At 39.4% G+C, this 17,633-nt stretch overlaps 1 protein-coding gene across 3 annotated transcripts in view; it reads left to right on the forward strand.

Moving 5' to 3' along the window:
- MYO1D (myosin ID) overlaps positions 1-17,633 on the forward strand; it is a 156,223-nt gene that overhangs the window by 33,769 nt on the left and 104,821 nt on the right. For all 3 annotated transcript variants that reach the window (XM_068660899.1, XM_068660901.1, XM_068660902.1), the window contains exons 2-12: positions 2,055-2,263; positions 3,084-3,177; positions 3,935-4,100; positions 5,596-5,649; positions 6,577-6,672; positions 7,804-7,920; positions 9,145-9,348; positions 10,507-10,652; positions 10,745-10,859; positions 11,570-11,740; positions 16,428-16,498. In XM_068660899.1, coding sequence (XP_068517000.1) covers positions 2,055-2,263; positions 3,084-3,177; positions 3,935-4,100; positions 5,596-5,649; positions 6,577-6,672; positions 7,804-7,920; positions 9,145-9,348; positions 10,507-10,652; positions 10,745-10,859; positions 11,570-11,740; positions 16,428-16,498 — 1,443 coding nt within the window. The remainder of the gene's footprint in view (positions 1-2,054; positions 2,264-3,083; positions 3,178-3,934; positions 4,101-5,595; positions 5,650-6,576; positions 6,673-7,803; positions 7,921-9,144; positions 9,349-10,506; positions 10,653-10,744; positions 10,860-11,569; positions 11,741-16,427; positions 16,499-17,633) is intronic.

A 17,633-nucleotide genomic window follows, 5' to 3' on the forward strand; every position in this document is an offset into this window, starting at 1 on the left:
GACAGCCTGCCTCTGAAGAGATGGGATAGACTGCAGTTTTTGATGACCTTGTGGTGGTTTCCACTACATATGTATGTCCCTGTGTGATTTGATCTCCTCAACAAGCAGCGGTGTGGTTCTTCTTTTTAAACCTTTCCTATGTGTATGCAGAGCCCCTCTTGCCCTCCTGCTGTTGGGATGGCAGAAGCTGAGCAGCCTGGAGTGAGATCTCGCTGCACCCATGTGTGTCTTCTGAGCCTTTGGTGTCTTCCCAACAGCACGATTCCCAGTGGCTTAGTACTTCAGAGAATTAAAATTAGGGGTGGCAAGTCATAAGGACTGAGGCTTCCTCTGTACCTGTGGCTTCCCTTCTTGTTTATTCCCCTGAGGGGATAAACTGGACTTTTGAAAATAGGCTGAGATTCAGCATTTCATTTCACAATTGCATAGCAGTTGCTTGGCATCATAGTCTCTGTCAAATTGCCTGTGTGTTATCTATTGGTTTTGTTGCGATAGTTAGGAAAGAGCTGGTGCATCACAGTTAGTATCACTAATTGTTACGGGCATTATCTTTTCTAACACACTTTTGGTAGCTTTCAAGCAGCATATCTTTGTATTTCAAGCCAATTAAAGTTTTGGGAAATGCACATTATGACTACTTCCAGTCAAAACTGAATGCAGGAACAAAAGGGCCTTTTTCAGTTCCTGTGTCTTTGCAGTGATGTATTTCTGGAATTAGAGGCAGAATTGCTTTGAGAAAGAGGAACGCTGTTTGCTGGATTGCATTTCTTGAGTTTTATTACACCTGCTAAAAACTAACACTTCCAAGACGCTGCAGAAAATTCTCAGATGAACAGTAGAAAATGTCATGCCTGTCACCACGTGGGGGTGGTAATAAATTCAATATTGGTAGAATTTATGCTGTAGTCCATGAAGCATTAGGAAGGCTCTTCTTGTAGCCTGTAGAGGTGTTATGGTGCCATCTAATGCTGTAAGATTTAAATGCAGGATGCACACAGGTACTTACAGAGATGCCGTGTTTTGATTGATCTATAAATCTGCTGTTGTGTGAATTCTTCAACTGTTAATCTGAAATTCCTTGTGTGCTCATCTGCTAGAAAACAGTTTGGTAAAATCTTGATTTCTTTGGAAACAGCTTTTAGCTTAAACAGACCTTTCATTTATTTTTTTTTCCAAAATGATTCAAATTTTTTCAATTTTTTTTTCTATCCCATTTCCAGCAAGAAAACTAATGAGCTAGTAGACTTTAGGAAACGTGTAATTTAGGATTGTTTCACAGATTCTTTCAAAGCTTTTACTTTTGATCTAACAGTAGTGATAAAAGCCCATTGCACTAAAAAGGATGAGTGGAAGCTAATTGCTCAAGTTGAAAGGCTGTAATTTGTTTCTTGGCTTGTAACTTTGTTTACTCTCTTGCAAATGTTATTAGAGCTCTGAGTGAGGGGTTTCAAAACCTCTGTTAATCTGGATAAGCTCTGAATGTGAATAAAGAATTTGCCTTTAAATCCACTTTGTGAAACATATAAACCCATCGCTCATCACAAACTCATCTTTGCTTATCATCAGGTGTAGAAGCAGTGAATTATATTAATGTAAATCTCACTAAAGAATTCATTAAAACCATTTGTTTCTGGTAGTATACTAATGGAAACAGAAATACCTAGTGATGCTGAAAGCAGGCTTGATTGCATTGGCAAACCAGAGGTTTGCTATCCTCAAAAATAAAGTCAGCATTTGTACCACAGTAATCTGATTCGTCATGCATCCATAAGTGAAATAGCAGGAGAAATTTCCTTTGAACATGGTAAAATTTGAAGCTAATCCTCATTCGTAGTCGTTTTTACTTAGAGACCTGATGTGATGTGCTCATACGCTGTCTGGGCCCCACTGCTTACAGATAATGACCTTATTCAAGTTTTGATTTATTTTTTTTATAAGAGTTTCAATACAATGATGAATTAAAGAGTTCATACAATTTAAATAGGCTACTTGGAAAACCTTCTGAAGTTCTACATTTAACTGATTCTTTCTCCCTTTTGTCTCATCCTGGGTAGGTTTGAAAAAGGACGTATTTATACGTTTATTGGGGAAGTGGTCGTTTCCATGAATCCTTACAAAAACTTGAACATCTATGGGCGTGACATGATCGAGCAGTACAAAGGAAGGGAATTGTATGAGAGGCCTCCTCACCTCTTTGCAATTGCTGATGCGGCTTACAAAGCGATGAAGAGGCGATCAAAAGACACCTGTATTGTAATATCAGGTAAGCTGAAAGAGCTTGTCTTTATGATGAACACTTGGTCTTTGTGAAATTTTAGGCAGAAGATGGATTTGTCTAATGATAGCGTTTTAGAAAGCTTCATTAATCTTAAAACTGCTTATTTGCATTTGAATCTGTGTGTGGAGACCTCAACAATTATTTCTTATCTGATTCAAGAGCTGGTGTCAGTCATTAGCTTAATCTGTGCGTGTAAAATGTAACTTGAAGGTAAGGCCTCTGCTTGCTGTGCCTGTGTGAATGATGATCAGTGAGAATGGGGTTCCTGTGTCTCCAGCAGCTTGGAGAAATGCTGATTTTTGTCCCTTAGCTGACTGGTCAATGTTTTGTTCTCTGTTTTGATGGCTGAGCTGTTTGCTTGTCCTGGTGCTAACAGTGGGAGCAGTGGTTGTGCCATGAACGGTCGCTATCTGGATCCTGGCACTTCATTTCCTTGATGTCCCCGTGCTTTCGCAGCTCTGAAGGGCCTGAGACCCGAGATGGGGTGCTGAACAGTAGCCTCTTGTGCTGCAGTTCAGAGCTCTGCTGCAATCCGAGCCTCTGCATGACAGTCTTTCTCCTCTAACAATATTCCTTTTGATCCTCTGTGTGCTAGGCCTTTTACCGACCTGTGAAATTTTACATCATAACCGCTTCTAAGTCAGCACAGCAGTAACAGCCAGGCAGGGTTATGGCTACATTCAGAAAATTCAAGCTTATTTGTGCATACTTGGAGCTTTAAAAAGATACTAGCATGATGGATGCTTGTCAGTGATTTGCTTTGCTGTTTTGCTCTGTTGTGACTTTTTTGTATTTATGCCCTTAGGTGAAAGTGGGGCTGGGAAAACTGAGGCCAGTAAATATATTATGCAGTACATAGCAGCCATTACCAACCCTGGTCAAAGAGCTGAGGTGGAAAGGTAAGGGCTTTGTAGAAAAGTGAAATGGCTTTGTCTCTAGTAGACTGTATGATGCCATTTTATTTGATGGTCTCTTGCCAAATCAGCATGCAATTACTACATCATTTACCTGTGTTCTTCAGATAAAACTTTTACTGTGGGAATTTTGCAATATTGATTGTTGACTACTAAATTGATTACTAAAATCACATAGAAAAGTTAGGGAGAACTCAAGCCTTCAAACTTTCAAAATAAAAACAACATCTAGAAATCACGTTTTCTGTGTCAATTTGCTTAAAATATATGTGTGTTAGTATATTATGTTGAGCACAAGCAGCATGTTCCATGACCTTTCAAGTTTGCATGCTCTTGAGTCGCAACATGTGTTTGTCAGTCATAGGGTAAAAATTTTTGCAGCAAAGAATATGGCTTTCTGCTGAAACAGATTTAACACCTACCTTGAAAAAAAAATGCTAATTATTTGCAAAAGAAGTCAAAAAATTGCTTTCAATACTTATGCATGTAAAGGAACTGCATTTTGATTGATGCTGTTTTCAGTGGAGCCTATGGTTCTCTTTTGCTCAGCTCTGAGGAACATTACCAAAAGCTTCCAGGTGATGTCCCTCAGGATTGCTAACGTCTTACGCATCTGCCTAGATATGCCATCAAAGAGTATTTCTGTTGTTACTAAAATCTTCTCTAAAAATGCCTATGAAAAAAAATCTGTGGCTGAATACATGAGTCTGGACTCATCCTGTTCCCTTTTCCATTTATCCAGAGTGAAGAACATATTGCTGAAATCTAATTGTGTATTAGAGGCCTTTGGCAATGCCAAAACAAACCGTAACGACAATTCCAGCAGGTTTGGAAAATATATGGATATCAACTTTGATTTTAAAGGCGATCCAATAGGTGGGCATATCAATAATTACTTGCTTGAAAAGGTAAGCCAAATTCAGTTTTAGTAAAAGGCTTCTGTTTAGTTACTTCAGTAATACGTGTTTTGCCTGTACAGTGTTTTTCTTTCAACCGTGGTACATCCATATGTGATGTATGAGGGCACAGAATATCGTTAAATCTAAAGTTTAATTTCTCTCCAAGAACTAATAAGAGTGAAACACTGCTGAAGCACAAGCACTGCCCTGTTGCAGAAGTACTTTAACACCACTGCTTTCAGAGTTCACCATCTAAGAGACCAGTGTTACTTAGAAGCTTGTGTGCATATAGGTCTGTGTGTTTTGCATCCCAAATAAAAGCTGAGATGAATTTAACATCTGTAAAACCCCCTCCTTATAAGTTCCCACACTGAGATCTTATTCTTATTGTAAGTTCCCACACTGAGCCTTGTGTGATCACTTAGCAACTATGCTTTTATATGTTACAAATGATCCTAGGCATAATCTTTTTCATGTCATTAAGTGGTGGCTGAGAACACTGGAATATGTAAAACCCTGTAAAGAAATTGGGCTGAGTCTATTAACAGTTCTCATGATGTGTGAGACACACGTCTGGCTTTAATTTGTATGTTTGACCACATCTGCTAACTTGCTTTTTTGTTTGTTTTCTTTTTTACTTCTGCCACTATTTCCCTGAAGTCTATTTCCAGAACAAATATTTTATTTGAAGAAAAAAAAAAAAAAGACATGATACTTTCATGCAAAAAGGGATGGGGCTGCAGCTGTAGTGACCTAAGTCTTGATCATTTATTTAATATTTTTGACTTCTATCAAGTTAAATTTGTTTCCAATTTGAAAGCAGTTGAGGTTTGGGTACAAACACAATTATTCATTAGACAGCGATTTTGCAGAATGAGCTCACACCTCACACTCCACTGTTTGAACTTGAAGTGTGAAATAAGGGTATGTTTCTTGTTGACTGAATTTCTGCTGCAATTAACAGTTTTTCTTTTGCTATTTTACGTGAATTTGGAATGAACACTCTGAGGATGGAGCTATTGGTTGCTTCCTAAAACAATGTCTGTGTGTTAGGGTGGGGAGTCCATTTCAGCACAGGCTGGGTGCTGTTGGTCAGTCCATCTTCAGGTTTCAGAAGCAGGTATTGTAAGGCCCTAGCTATGGCTGTGGGGCATTTGTTTATAGTCATGTGGTCCTGTTTTTACTTCCAGCAATTAAATAACTCTTGAACTAAGATGTTTTATTTGACTCTTCCATGAAAGCAATCCTGAAGTTGCCACATGGGCTTTCTGACTGGAGGTAGCATGTTGCAGATGTTTTGCAAGCTGGTCTTTTTGATTATAGACTTCAGACACGAGGATCATGCCTAATCAGTAATGTTTATTATAAACTTACTGTAAAATGAGGATAGCTTGGAGGTGTTCTAGCAGTGGTGAACCGATTCTTTGGTTTCTAAGGGGAGGTGTTTGGGAAGCAAGCCATCCATATCCAGAAATACCTATCCTGTATTTTTTTTCCCCTGCAGTCTCGTGTGATTGTACAACAGCCAGGAGAACGAAGCTTTCATTCTTTTTACCAGGTTGGTATTCCTTTGTCGGAGCAAATTACTTTATTCGTGTTTCCCAGACAGATAGGCAAAAGACAAATTTTTTACTCTCTCATGAGTTTTGCAAAGGATTCCCTTGTTGTTACATCTTGGGTGATCTTAGTTTCTTTATTTTTTTTGAAGAGGCCTGTTTTGGGGAAAGAGTTTGTTTTCTCTACCCTCCAGTCCCATATTAACACATCTGTAAACTTAAAAGGAGGCTAAGTAAGCAAGTATGGTAGAATGCTGGACTTTGACTCACTGTTTAATTTGTAATAAGTCTAATTCCTCTATTTTCTTGGAGGCCTCTAGTTCATATGGAAGTAATTTTATGACACTGAGTTCACTTCAGTTTTTTCTTTGGGTTCTTTTTAATGTCTTCCATATTTTATGGTGATTCCCTTGTGCGTCTTTTGGGGGAAATGGTCAGTCTATTAGTATAACCTTTATTCTTCCTTGCCGGGGGTTTAAATCATAAACCGTAGGTTTATTTTTATTTATTTTTATGTGCTCAGTAGTCCATGATAGCATGTTAGCACCTTTATCAGAAACGGTGTGTTCCCATTGGAAAGTCTCTGCGTATAGCAGAGAACATAAATGTGCTTGGCAGGGCACATCTGTGATGTGTCACAGGTGTACACATCTCATCTATGAAGTTCAGACTTGTTTTCTAGGTAGTTGAACCATTCAAAAGGTCAGTCACCTAGACAGAGCCCTAGAACAGTGCAGACCATGTATTTTGAATATGTGCTTGTGACTCTCCAAGTACCATAGGTGATTCTAGCATAGCAGTAACTTCATGTTTTTATGGTTTCACCTGGCAAGCAGGTGAATGAGAATTTATTTAGTATAAAAATGATTGATTTACTATGAAAAAGGATTTGCTTTATTTTGATTCACCTTTTCTTACTCTTTGTACAGCTCCTCCAGGGGGGTTCTGACCAGATGTTACGTTCTCTACATCTTCAGAAGGATGCATCTGCGTACAGCTACATCTCTCCTGGAGCACAGCTAAAGGTGAGGGTGTTGTCAGTGAGTTACAGGTAACTTACTTTAAAATTGTATGTGCTTCTTGAAATGTTTCAAGTATTACCGAGCAAGTAGAAGTGGAAAACAATATTTATGGGATTAATATTAAAAGGTAACACTAGTATGCTATTTTTAATGGAGCTTCTGGATCTAGGAGATAAGTGCACATCCACTTGTTTCTAATTATAAAAAAACATCAAATGTAGTAGGAAATATCACTTTTGTTAATAAATGCAGCCAGAGATCCTTGACCTCGTAGCAGTGACAGACTTTTAGTTCTTTGTAATGGTAACTGAAGAAGCTGCTCTGTTTTTTGTTGTTGTTGTTGTTGTTGTTGTTTTTGTTTGTTTGTTTGTTTGTTTTGTTGTTGTTGTTGTTTGTTTGTTTAAAAAAAAAAAAAAAAAGATTCCTTGTGGCTTTTTTGTACAGTAGGACCATTTAAGTTACTGAAGCGTTCATTCTTCATATCTGACATACCCTCAGAAGGGCCTCTGAGCAGAAAAGACAGGAACAGACCAATAAGGTTTTTAGGAAACAAGAACACTTTAATCCTGAACACTTTAAGTATGCTGGGAGTGGTCCCTAGTGTCATCCCTAAGAAGCGGGGTCCAGACAAAAGGCTGCCTGATTTCCTAATTGCTTTCTTGAGATGCTCTTTGCCATACAAGCCTGCAGACCTACTCAGAGGCCTTTATCAGTTTCTCTGGAAATCTGCAGTGAAAAGAAACCAGATGATCAGGAAGGGAGGGCACAAAGGCTCACCTTGAGAAAGATGTCGACCAGAACTTTGCTGTTGGTGCTGTGCAGCTTTTGCTCAGAGGGTCTATGACTGCACTATTTGTAACTCTCACTGATTTTTTTATGAATAGCTTCTGCACTTTCACAACAAATTCCACTGGGAAAATATTGAGCTATTAAAATGTTCTGTGATGGATTTCTCTATCTCACTTCTGGGTTCAGCATACAAGTGGACAAAGACTGATTAGAATCAGGCAAAAATCTTATGGCAGTTTCTTGCATCTGAAAAATAGTGAAGCACGTGTCTTGCCCATGGGCATTCAAAGTCTTTGCTTTGTCACTACCATTAAGCACATGTCCCAAACATCTTTGTCCCCTCAGTGTTCCATCAATGATGGTGCAGAGTTCAAAGCTGTAGCTGATGCCATGAAAGTGATAGGCTTCAAGCAAGAGGAGATTCAGACTGTCTACAAAATTGTGGCAGCTATTCTTCACTTGGTAAGTTCTCTGCCTGCAGGTTTGAGTAGGCTGCTCTTCAGAAGTCAAGCAGCGCACTTGTACTTCCTGCAGATCTAATTTTCTCACTGCAGATCTGTTGGCTGGAAAACTATGCATTTTACAGCTTCCAGTTTGAGTGAAATTCCTTGATGAAATAAGACACTGCAGTAATGATGAAAGATCACATTTATTCCTGCATATTCCAGATCCCAAAACAGCCATACCACAAAGTATGTGGATCTGTAAATATGAGTAGAAATTGTTGGGGTTTTGGCAGTGAGTGGGTAGGAAGCTCTCACCTTACTATCCTTCTACCCTTGTGCTCTCTCCACTGCCACTGTGACTATGCTGGAGGAATGGTACTTCACTTGGTTAGCAGCTTGAGCACAGCAGGGTACAGCAGAACTCCTAATTCTCTGTATTCCAATACCAAGGAAATCCTTCCTTCACTCATATTTTCCTGTGACCTACAGAATTTTCTTCCCTGTGCAGTGTTCCTGTAGCTCAGTTCTTGCCCCTCCTTGAGAAGAAAAGCACCATAGGCAAGCAGAGAGAAGGTGGCAAAGAAAACAGCAGTTTTTTTTTCAATTTTCTCCTCTTTGGCGCAGTCCTGCCCCGGTGCTGGGAAGTGGGGTGGAGGCAGAGCAGAGTCAGGCCATGCTGGCAGGCTGTGAGACTACTCGCAGGTAATATGGTGGTGTTGCTGCCGAATTCTGTCATCACAGGTATTGAGCAACAGTGCCGTTGTGGTACGTTGTCACTCCAATCCTATTAGCAGTGTTGATTTGTCAGCTTCTCCAGACCATTCACCTAAACTTTGTGGGCACCAGTATTGCAATAATAACTGCAGCTTACTGTTTTTGTAGTGAACTGGAGTGAAGATGAGCTGCTGCATTTGGAATTTGTGTATCTAAGGCCATTTACTATTACTAGACTCTGAATCTTGAAACAGTGTTTGATTAGATTTCCAGAAGTCTTTGATGTTATTTTTCTTTTCCAAAAGCTCAGCTGAACACTGAGCAGGAATGCATTCCTTTGAGTCAGGCTTTGTTGCTTCTACTGATTTTGGATGTTTGTGGTTATGTGGATATGCAGGCCTCAAATAGCAGATGGGTTATGGATGGACTCAGGACGTACTAAAATATTAATATAATTATATAATATAATTAAAATAATTATATTAATACAAATGTTGAGAAATTAATTTCTTGCTAATTATTGCAGGGGAACTTGAAGTTTTCTGTGGATGGTGATACGCCTCTAATAGAAAATAGCAAGGTTGTGTCAATCATTGCAGACTTGCTGTCAACAAAATCTGAGATGGTGGAGAAGGCTCTTTTGTACCGAACTGTAGCTACAGGTCGGGATGTCATTGACAAACAGCATACTGAACAAGAAGCCACCTACGGCAGAGATGCCTTTGCAAAAGTGAGTTTAAATTTCCTTTCTCTGCATCTGATTTTATATGTGACAGTAACTCAGACACTTTGCTTTTGCTTTTTGGTAGAGTTGTGCTTGGTGCAGCACAGAGTGATGATACCTGAGGAGGACTCTCACTAACGAATTGTTTTGTAACTGCATTTTCCAATGCTCACATCCCAGTAGGTTTCCTGGGTAGATCAACGAGTATAGTGCTTGCTCAGACAGGGGAAGTCTCTACCTCAAGCTGATTTTTTTTCTGACTCTGTGTGCTCCTGTGTTGTATAGCTGCACTCACCCAGAGTGCAGCAACAAGGGGACTGCAGAGCAGCACCATCTCTACCCTTCCCTGGCTGTGACACAACCAGCCATGCTTTTCTGGTAGGTGAAAGAGGGGAGGGAGTTGCAAGATTAGCTTGCTGGCATCTGCAAAAGGAGCACACTGTATAGGGCTAAATATTTTGGAAAATATTGTTCTTGACTTCCTTAGAAGTTAAATTCAAAGGGTAGAGAGTAGAAGAGTAACATCTAGAACTTAAATTGGAAACACTGTGCTATCCTTTTTATGGAAAAGTGGGATACTGATAGCAAAAGGAGTAACAATTGTCCTTCCTTTGTTAAGAAATAAAATGATAAGGGAAGAAAGGATGAAGTTTTGAAGGTCCTTGATTATTGACTTTTTTCCACAAAGATGATATGTTTGCCCAGCTTTGGAGTACGTTTTGAACATGTAGACTTTGAAGATACTTATATCTACAAAACATTTTCCTTTTACAAGGTGTACAGGAACATTTTACTGCTATTGTTCAGTTATTATGTTTCTATAACTGAACTCTAACTTATTCTTCAGTATTGTTAAATAGTTCACAAGTGTGGAAGTTATTAGACAGATGAAAAGCAGACTGGAATCAAATGGGGTAACCTCCATACTTAGTGACCTTTCCAAGATTTAGACTTCAGCTAAATGAGATTTGGAAGAAAGAGAAATATTTTTATCGAATATTTTCTTCTTATCCATGATTGTTCAATTTTAACAGAAATTTATCTGTGGTCTTTGTTTAGTTTGGGCAGCATCTTGAATTAAACTTTGTAGCAACGTATTTTGTACTTAACAGAAAGAACAGAGACAGATGAAGGCAAAATGGCTCAGTGTTTGTTTCCTGGCAGGCTATATACGAGCGCCTCTTTTGTTGGATTGTGACGCACATCAATGATGTGATCGAAGTGAAGAACTACGACACTACAATACATGGCAAAAACACAGTCATTGGTGTCCTGGATATTTATGGCTTTGAAATATTTGACAACAACAGGTGAGACATACTGTTAAAGCACAGTGCTGTGCCTTTTCCTTTCCCAAGTGAGAAAACTCACCACCTTCTTTTTTTCCCTTATGTTTTTGCAGTTTTGAGCAATTTTGCATTAATTACTGCAATGAAAAGCTACAGCAGCTCTTTATTCAGCTAGTTCTGAAGCAGGAGCAGGAAGAGTACCAGCGAGAGGGAATTCCCTGGAAGCATGTGAGTGATTTGGCCGGGGAGGGAGAGGTTGGTTTGAGGTCAGTCGAGCAGCATAGGTCACACATGTAAAGTTGGTCCACGAGTAAGCTCCTGTTCAAGTCAATGGGACATCTGTGTCCATGCCAATTGTACTATCAGGCTTCCTGTCTGGAAATCAGACTGTGGAAAAAGCTAACCCGTTATCTTGCAACCTATTTTTATGGTTTTGGAAAACAGTTGATTCTGGATCTGTGTTTAAATTTCTCATGGCATCTCTCTGGCTGAGTTCCTAATCTGAACACTTACGTATTTTGTGTAGCTGTAGATATTTGGGTAGAAAAATTCTGGGCATTCTGTTCAAATTCCTTTCACGATGCAAAGGATTGGATGCCCAGTTTTTATTGCTTTAACTATATGCAGATGAATTTTTAAAAACATTTTAAAGTGCATTATGTAGCAGTTGATTTTTAGGAGATGTCACAAAATTAATGTGAGGCATGTGAAGATTACCACCTCTCTTTAGTGGTAGAAGAATAGCCTACTTAGTTTTGAGTTAGTAATCTGCATATTGAAAGCTGATTGTTTCACCTGTGATTGGTGTCCGACCCCTCTGTCAGACAAATGGTGCAGTTCAATCAGTGACTAACATTGGTGCACTTCTCTTTTACTAGCCAAAGTCACAAATATACGTGTTCATTTGTTTTTGTGTTTGTTTGTTTTTTCTTCTTCAGATTGATTACTTTAACAATCAGGTCATTGTCGACCTGGTAGAGCAGCAGCACAAAGGGATCATTGCCATTCTGGACGATGCCTGCATGAATGTTGGAAAAGTTACAGATGAGATGTTCCTTGAGGCTCTTAATAACAAGTTAGGGAAGCACGCACACTTCTCCAGCAGAAAGGTAATGTACTCTTCTGTATCTTGTTTCTTATCCTATGTGATGCTTTTTCCATTATTTAGACCTAACAGAATAAGGAAAAAGATTTGAAGAATGTCTGAGGTTCAAACTGTTGCCATAGAGTATGAAATGAAATGCCTAAGAGCAACTGCAGCTCTTAGCTACAGAAATAGGCCATCTGGTCCGGGTTTGGGTAAGGCACCTCCTATGGCTTTATAGCCGGTAGAGGGAGCTCAAGTATGTCCAATGTGAGATCAATTTTATTCAGAGCATAAAAGAAGCAGGAGCTTGTGCTTTGACATATCATGATGTCATCTGTAACCAATTGAGGCACGGTTTTGGCTCACGTGGCTTTCTTCCCAGGCTGCTGTAATACATAGTGACAGTGAAATTATTCACACTTCTGCTTTATTACAGCACTGTGGGTTGTTTTTTCATCGTCACTGGGTACAAAACATGTTCATCTCCAGTTGTACCTATGATCTTCCAGGCCACTTGACTTGCTTTGTTTTTGGTACAATGTATGAATTAAAAGGCTTTATTCCTCACTTGGCAGCATAGCAAAAACATGGTCACCAGCCTGATTAATTTGAGAATCCTTCACACCAAATTTCATTTATGAAATAAATTTCAGTTTATTGATGTCTGTCTGCTAAGAAACATTGTTTGGAATATGTCATTCCGAATGCTGGTTCCCCCCTTCTCCCTCCCACCCCAGCATACTGTTTTATGTAGGTCAGAAATGTAAAATTAGCATCGTTGTATAAGATATGTGCTAAAGACTGCCTCCAGGGAGGCTGAATATAAACAATAGATCTGGCTGTGGCTTGTTTGAGCAGAGGCTAGGAAGAAAATAAAATCAGTTTTTCTTCCAGATGTGGTTTTCCTTATGTGCACTTTAGCTGTGGCACACCTGTCATCTCGTCTGCCACATGCATTTTAGCTGAGGGAGAATCTTGCTTTCTGTGTTAGCCTAGATTTTATGTGCTTAAGCAGCAGATGTGTTAGCCATAACACATTCTGAGTAGACTCACATGAGATCAAGCGTTTTCATGAAGCCTAGTCCGGGTGTCTATATTTTAGTGCAAATTGCTTGCTTTGGTAGTACTAACGGTTGTGAACAGTGAAGCCTGGGGGAATGGATTCTTAAATCCTCCTCAATGGGACAGTGCGGGCAGTGGTCCAGTTCTGGAGCTGCCTAGTTACTAGGTAGAGGACTGGTAGAGGACTTCAGTTTCTGTTCTGTCATTGGTACTATATCTGCTAAGGTGGAGTGGTTCCATCACAGACAGAGTAGGTACTGCATGGATACAGTGGGGAAAGAGGACTGAATTTCATAAAGCATGTGGCAGGTTATAAAATGAAAATTAAAAAAAAAGAATCTGCTCAAGTCCTTACCTTCACAAGTCCCTTCAGAGTGTGGGAAACAACAAAAAAAAAAAGTGTGTGTGTATATATATATATCTCCAATTGCAGTATTCCTCAGTAGGGGGTGGCATTGTCAGAAAACTGCACAGATTTGAAGGGAAATGAGGAATACTGTTTTAAATAATGTTTATGGAGGATACGATGTATCTTCCTGGCTTGCTAATTTCTAGTTTAAATCAATATAGCCTTGAAAAAATTGACCTGTAAAATTCTCAGCATCATGATTATCTTTCCCCCTCTCTCGTGTCTTTGCAGATGTCCTTTAGATTATCTCAGATATCATGTTCAGTGAGCCCTTATCCCATCTAGAAGTGCTGTAAGAAATCTGAGCCCTCTAAGCTAGCCTCTTCTAGCTGTATTAAAACAAAGGACTTGATTTCACTTCATAATCTTTCTTCGTCTGCGGTAGATCTGTCCAGATACTATGAAGCTGAGTGTAGATCAAAGGTTTTCCTAAAGAGTTAAAGTACATGTGCTGATATGTTATGGGAACTGCTCCCATCTTTCAGCCTGAGTTAATGCTTCACTGCTCCCCTGTAGAGCATGTTGCACACTGGCTCCATGTGGATAAGCTCGAAGGGGCTGCTGTGCCCTAAATAGTAGTGTCCTAGTTTGTGCACTGCATGCCTGATCTGCTGCTGTCTGCTTGGTTGTCCTGGTGAAAGCCAAACAAACCAGGAAGAAGACTGGTAAATATTTCCACTATGAATATTTGTGGCCAAATTTATGTTCTTAGAGCTCTGAATTGTCCATTGCTAGTCTAGATATGTAAATATTAGCTATTCTGATTGGACTTCTCAACATCAAAGGTTCATTTTCTCATCCTCTTTAAATTCTGATGTTTCTTCAATTGATCTTGTAATTTCAAAGTGTTGAGTGCAGTGATGAACAGTATATGAATTCCTAAAATTGTCTATTAGTGGAAAATTCTGATGGGTGTCAATCTCAAGAAACTGATTGTGAAGGTAGGAATGCGAGAAGACCCATTTTAGTCCACCTGATTCCGTATCTGTCAAGATGCTAGGCAACAGTGAAGGTCTAACTGAGAGAAGAATATGGGACAAGCATAGTGATAACTCGATGTGGCCCCAGTCTCCAGCCATTTTCTGTTCTTCTGAATCGGGGCCAGTGCTCTTGATAGTTTTTTGGGGGTTGTTTTGTGTTTTTTCTTTAACTGATAAGGTGTTCCACGGCATAGATACTTGTTTGAAGAGCTCCTTCCTTCCCATCCATTTTCCCTTTTAGGTTACATTTGTTGCCTCCTAGTTCTAAACCAGCGAAACGTCGCTCACTGTATCTTCCACTACTTCTCTGTGTCTTCTGTCATTCTTTTCCTGCCCTGAAGGGGCTGAGTTCCTTTGGCTCTGCCTCCTGTAGCAGTCAGTGCTTTTGATAGAGTTTGTCCATTGTCAAGCCTCTTCCAACTCTCCCATGTCCTTTTTGAGATGGAGGGTATTTTAAGTACTTGTTGGGTTAATAGTTTGGGGTTTGTGGCTTACTGTGAGCTTTGGCTTTTCTCTGTGGATGTCTCTGAACTTAAGTGAATTTCATTTGCTCTTCTGTGCCATTCCTCTGGAATCTCATGTCTTCCTGCAGTCCTTCACAGCCAGACAGTGTCTTTACTTCCCTGAATAATTAAGAAGTATCAACAGTCTTGATCACCTGCCTTTTACCCTCAGATCCTGGCTCATTTAAGACTCTGTTGGCACTGTAGGTGGAAGTACAGACCTTTGCAGGACTCCCTGATGAACTGTAGGAGCCGACCGTTCGCTGTTGTACCATTTCCCATCTTTCCAAAAGTTATTTATTTGAGGCCCCTTTCTTCCTGTCCTGCACAGAAACGTGAATTCTTTGAGTTGTTAATAAGGAGCCTTGAGAAAGGGCTCCTAGAAATCCAAGCAGGCTATCAACTGTATCAGTACGCTTGCTATTCTTTTTAATAATTTCTGCCGATTTGCCCAGTAGACACAAAGTTCATAGAGAGAAAGACTCAGTATGAGAACTAGCATTGTGTTAAGCCCCCTTCCAGTATCTCCCATGCTGGAAAAGTTTTAAGTGAGAAGCTTACACAGATGAGTGTGTCCCATCTTGCAGCAAGAGTTGCTTTATTTCATTGTGGTTTTGCTCATCTTATACCTCTTCTATTGACATGTTGGTTTGAGATGTATGTTTTGGGTGGATGAAAAAAGCATTAGATCCTCTCTAGCCCCTTGCTGGTAAGCAGAGCTGCAGAAAGAAAAATTAGTTCATTTTCCTGGTTTGGCTTCTTCCTCGTTTTCTCTGTGTTCCTTCTACTCTGTGGTCATTTGTCAGTTCTGCATATACTGGCATGCTTCCTGCTCCTGCTGTGCAGGACTTCTTATACCTTTGTAACCTTCATGTATTTCATTATGCAAACTTTTTGCTTTCCTTCTTGTGTTTTTTGTTTGTTTAAACTTCTATTTATTTATTTTACATCTAATCTCTTTAAGCCAATTTATTTTCTATTCTTAGACACAGGTAAAAAAGGTTTTTGGAAGATATCTTCCTGCTTCTAATAAACTCTTCTATCCTGCAGTTTGACCATGCTAATTTCCTCTTTTGTTTTCCTAAGACTTTGGGTGGGTGATAGATACTTGCTCATAGCCTTCGTGGTGCCCATGCTTCCTCCAAAGAAATCTATGGCTGCTGCTGCTGAGTGGCTGCCACATGGGCATTTGACATCTTTGTTGTAGTGAAAAAATGAGTGTGAAGTCTGAGCTGAGAATTGAGGGTTGCAGCTCTCTCCACCCTGGATGGATCTGTGGGGCTGGTCACTGTCTGAGAGGTGTTTGATGAACTATAGTGACTGCTGGTGGTGGGACAGAACAAGCACTGCTATCATAACTGTCATATTCTGATTTCTTCATTTATTTGCTGAGGAGGGACATTGCAATGGAAAAAAATACAAAGGAAGACTTTTAAAAGGGCATAAAGAAATCTTAGGTGTGATGGTTCTCTGTATGCACAAATACTCTTTTTGCTTAATGGTATTTTTGAGGTAGTTTCAATTTGTTAATAAAACTGTAGGTTCTTACAAGTTGGTTTTGTACAAATGTATGCTTTAATAACACATCCATGAAAAAATGTTATAAAGCAGTGTTACAACTGGATTTCAGGTCCACGCATGTGTGTGTAAAGTGGAAAAACTACAGTTTCCATTTATGTTTCCAAGGCACATCACTTTTCTGTGAAACTTAAAAATCCAAGGGTGAGATTTTAATGTATGTGAAATTTGTTTTAGCTTTGTGCAACTGACAAAACCCTGGAGTTTGACAGAGACTTTCGAATCAAGCACTACGCTGGAGATGTGATGTAAGTTTCTTTTAGAAATAAAGTTGCACCTTCTATTTTTGTCTTCTAGCCAGCTTTGAAGTGGTATGGTATTCTGATTTAATGCTGCTTCTGGTATGAACCAGAATAGCTGTCATACAGAATTACAGAGTGCAGCAATTGCTTATCAATTAGATCTTATGCTAGTTACTTGCTGTATAGAATATGATTTTGTTCTTGGAATTGAAACGAAAGGAGAATATGAGGTGGGGAGGTGAAGGGGAGAGCAATGTTTCGGGGGGGGGAAAGCTAGCACTGTTTATACAAGAAGCTATACAGAGCTAATAAAATCTTGTTTAGACATCTGTTTAGTATGGTTATCTAACTCTCTGGCTTTAAATTCTCAAATCAGTTTGAGCTCACTCAAAATATGCAGGGTAGTGTTAAGTTAAAATAAGTATCAGTGCAAGGAGCCTTTCCCACTCAGGTTGGAAAGTTTTTTGTACCTGAACTCTACAGAAATGGCTACAGTATCTGAGAGTAGTATGAAGGAAAATTAACTAGAAGTGAAAGATGCCCATATGTTAGAAACCTCACTAGGAAAGCTGTTGTCTGGAATATCACTGAAATGATGGAATGGCTAAGAATTTGTGCAACTCCCTGTGCTAGCAGAACTTAAAGGGTGGTTAATGTGGAAATCATTTAGGATTTTAACAATTAAGGATTTTTTTTTAACCTTTTGACTGGGGATTAAATTTACTTTATTTTATAAAGGTATCCAGTGTGTACTGGATCAGTGAAGACAGACTTTGTTCTGGAGTCTGTGCTGAGTAATTGCTGATATACATTGCTGATTCCAAAGCACTTTGCCAAGGATAAAAAAAAAAAAAAAAAAAAAAAAGCCAAGGCTATATATTAGTGCTTGAACTTTCTGCACTGCCAGTGCCCAGTGAACAAATTTTCTAAAAAAAAAAAAAAAAAAAAAAGTGAAATGTGGAAACATTTGCAGGTAGTATTTGAGCCTTACATAGAGCAGTAAGATTTTGGGGATTTGTCACGCTCCAGATCCCAGTGTCTGCAATTTAGGTGCTGGTTTCCAGGGGTAATCTGAAGCTCAGTGGTACAAGGAGGCAGCTGAGAGGGAGTTGCTGAATGGCGAGATTTTGGACCTTTGTCC

This window comes from Anas acuta, chromosome 25 (genome assembly GCF_963932015.1).
Source record: "Anas acuta chromosome 25, bAnaAcu1.1, whole genome shotgun sequence".
Classification (NCBI taxonomy): Eukaryota; Metazoa; Chordata; class Aves; order Anseriformes; family Anatidae; genus Anas; species Anas acuta.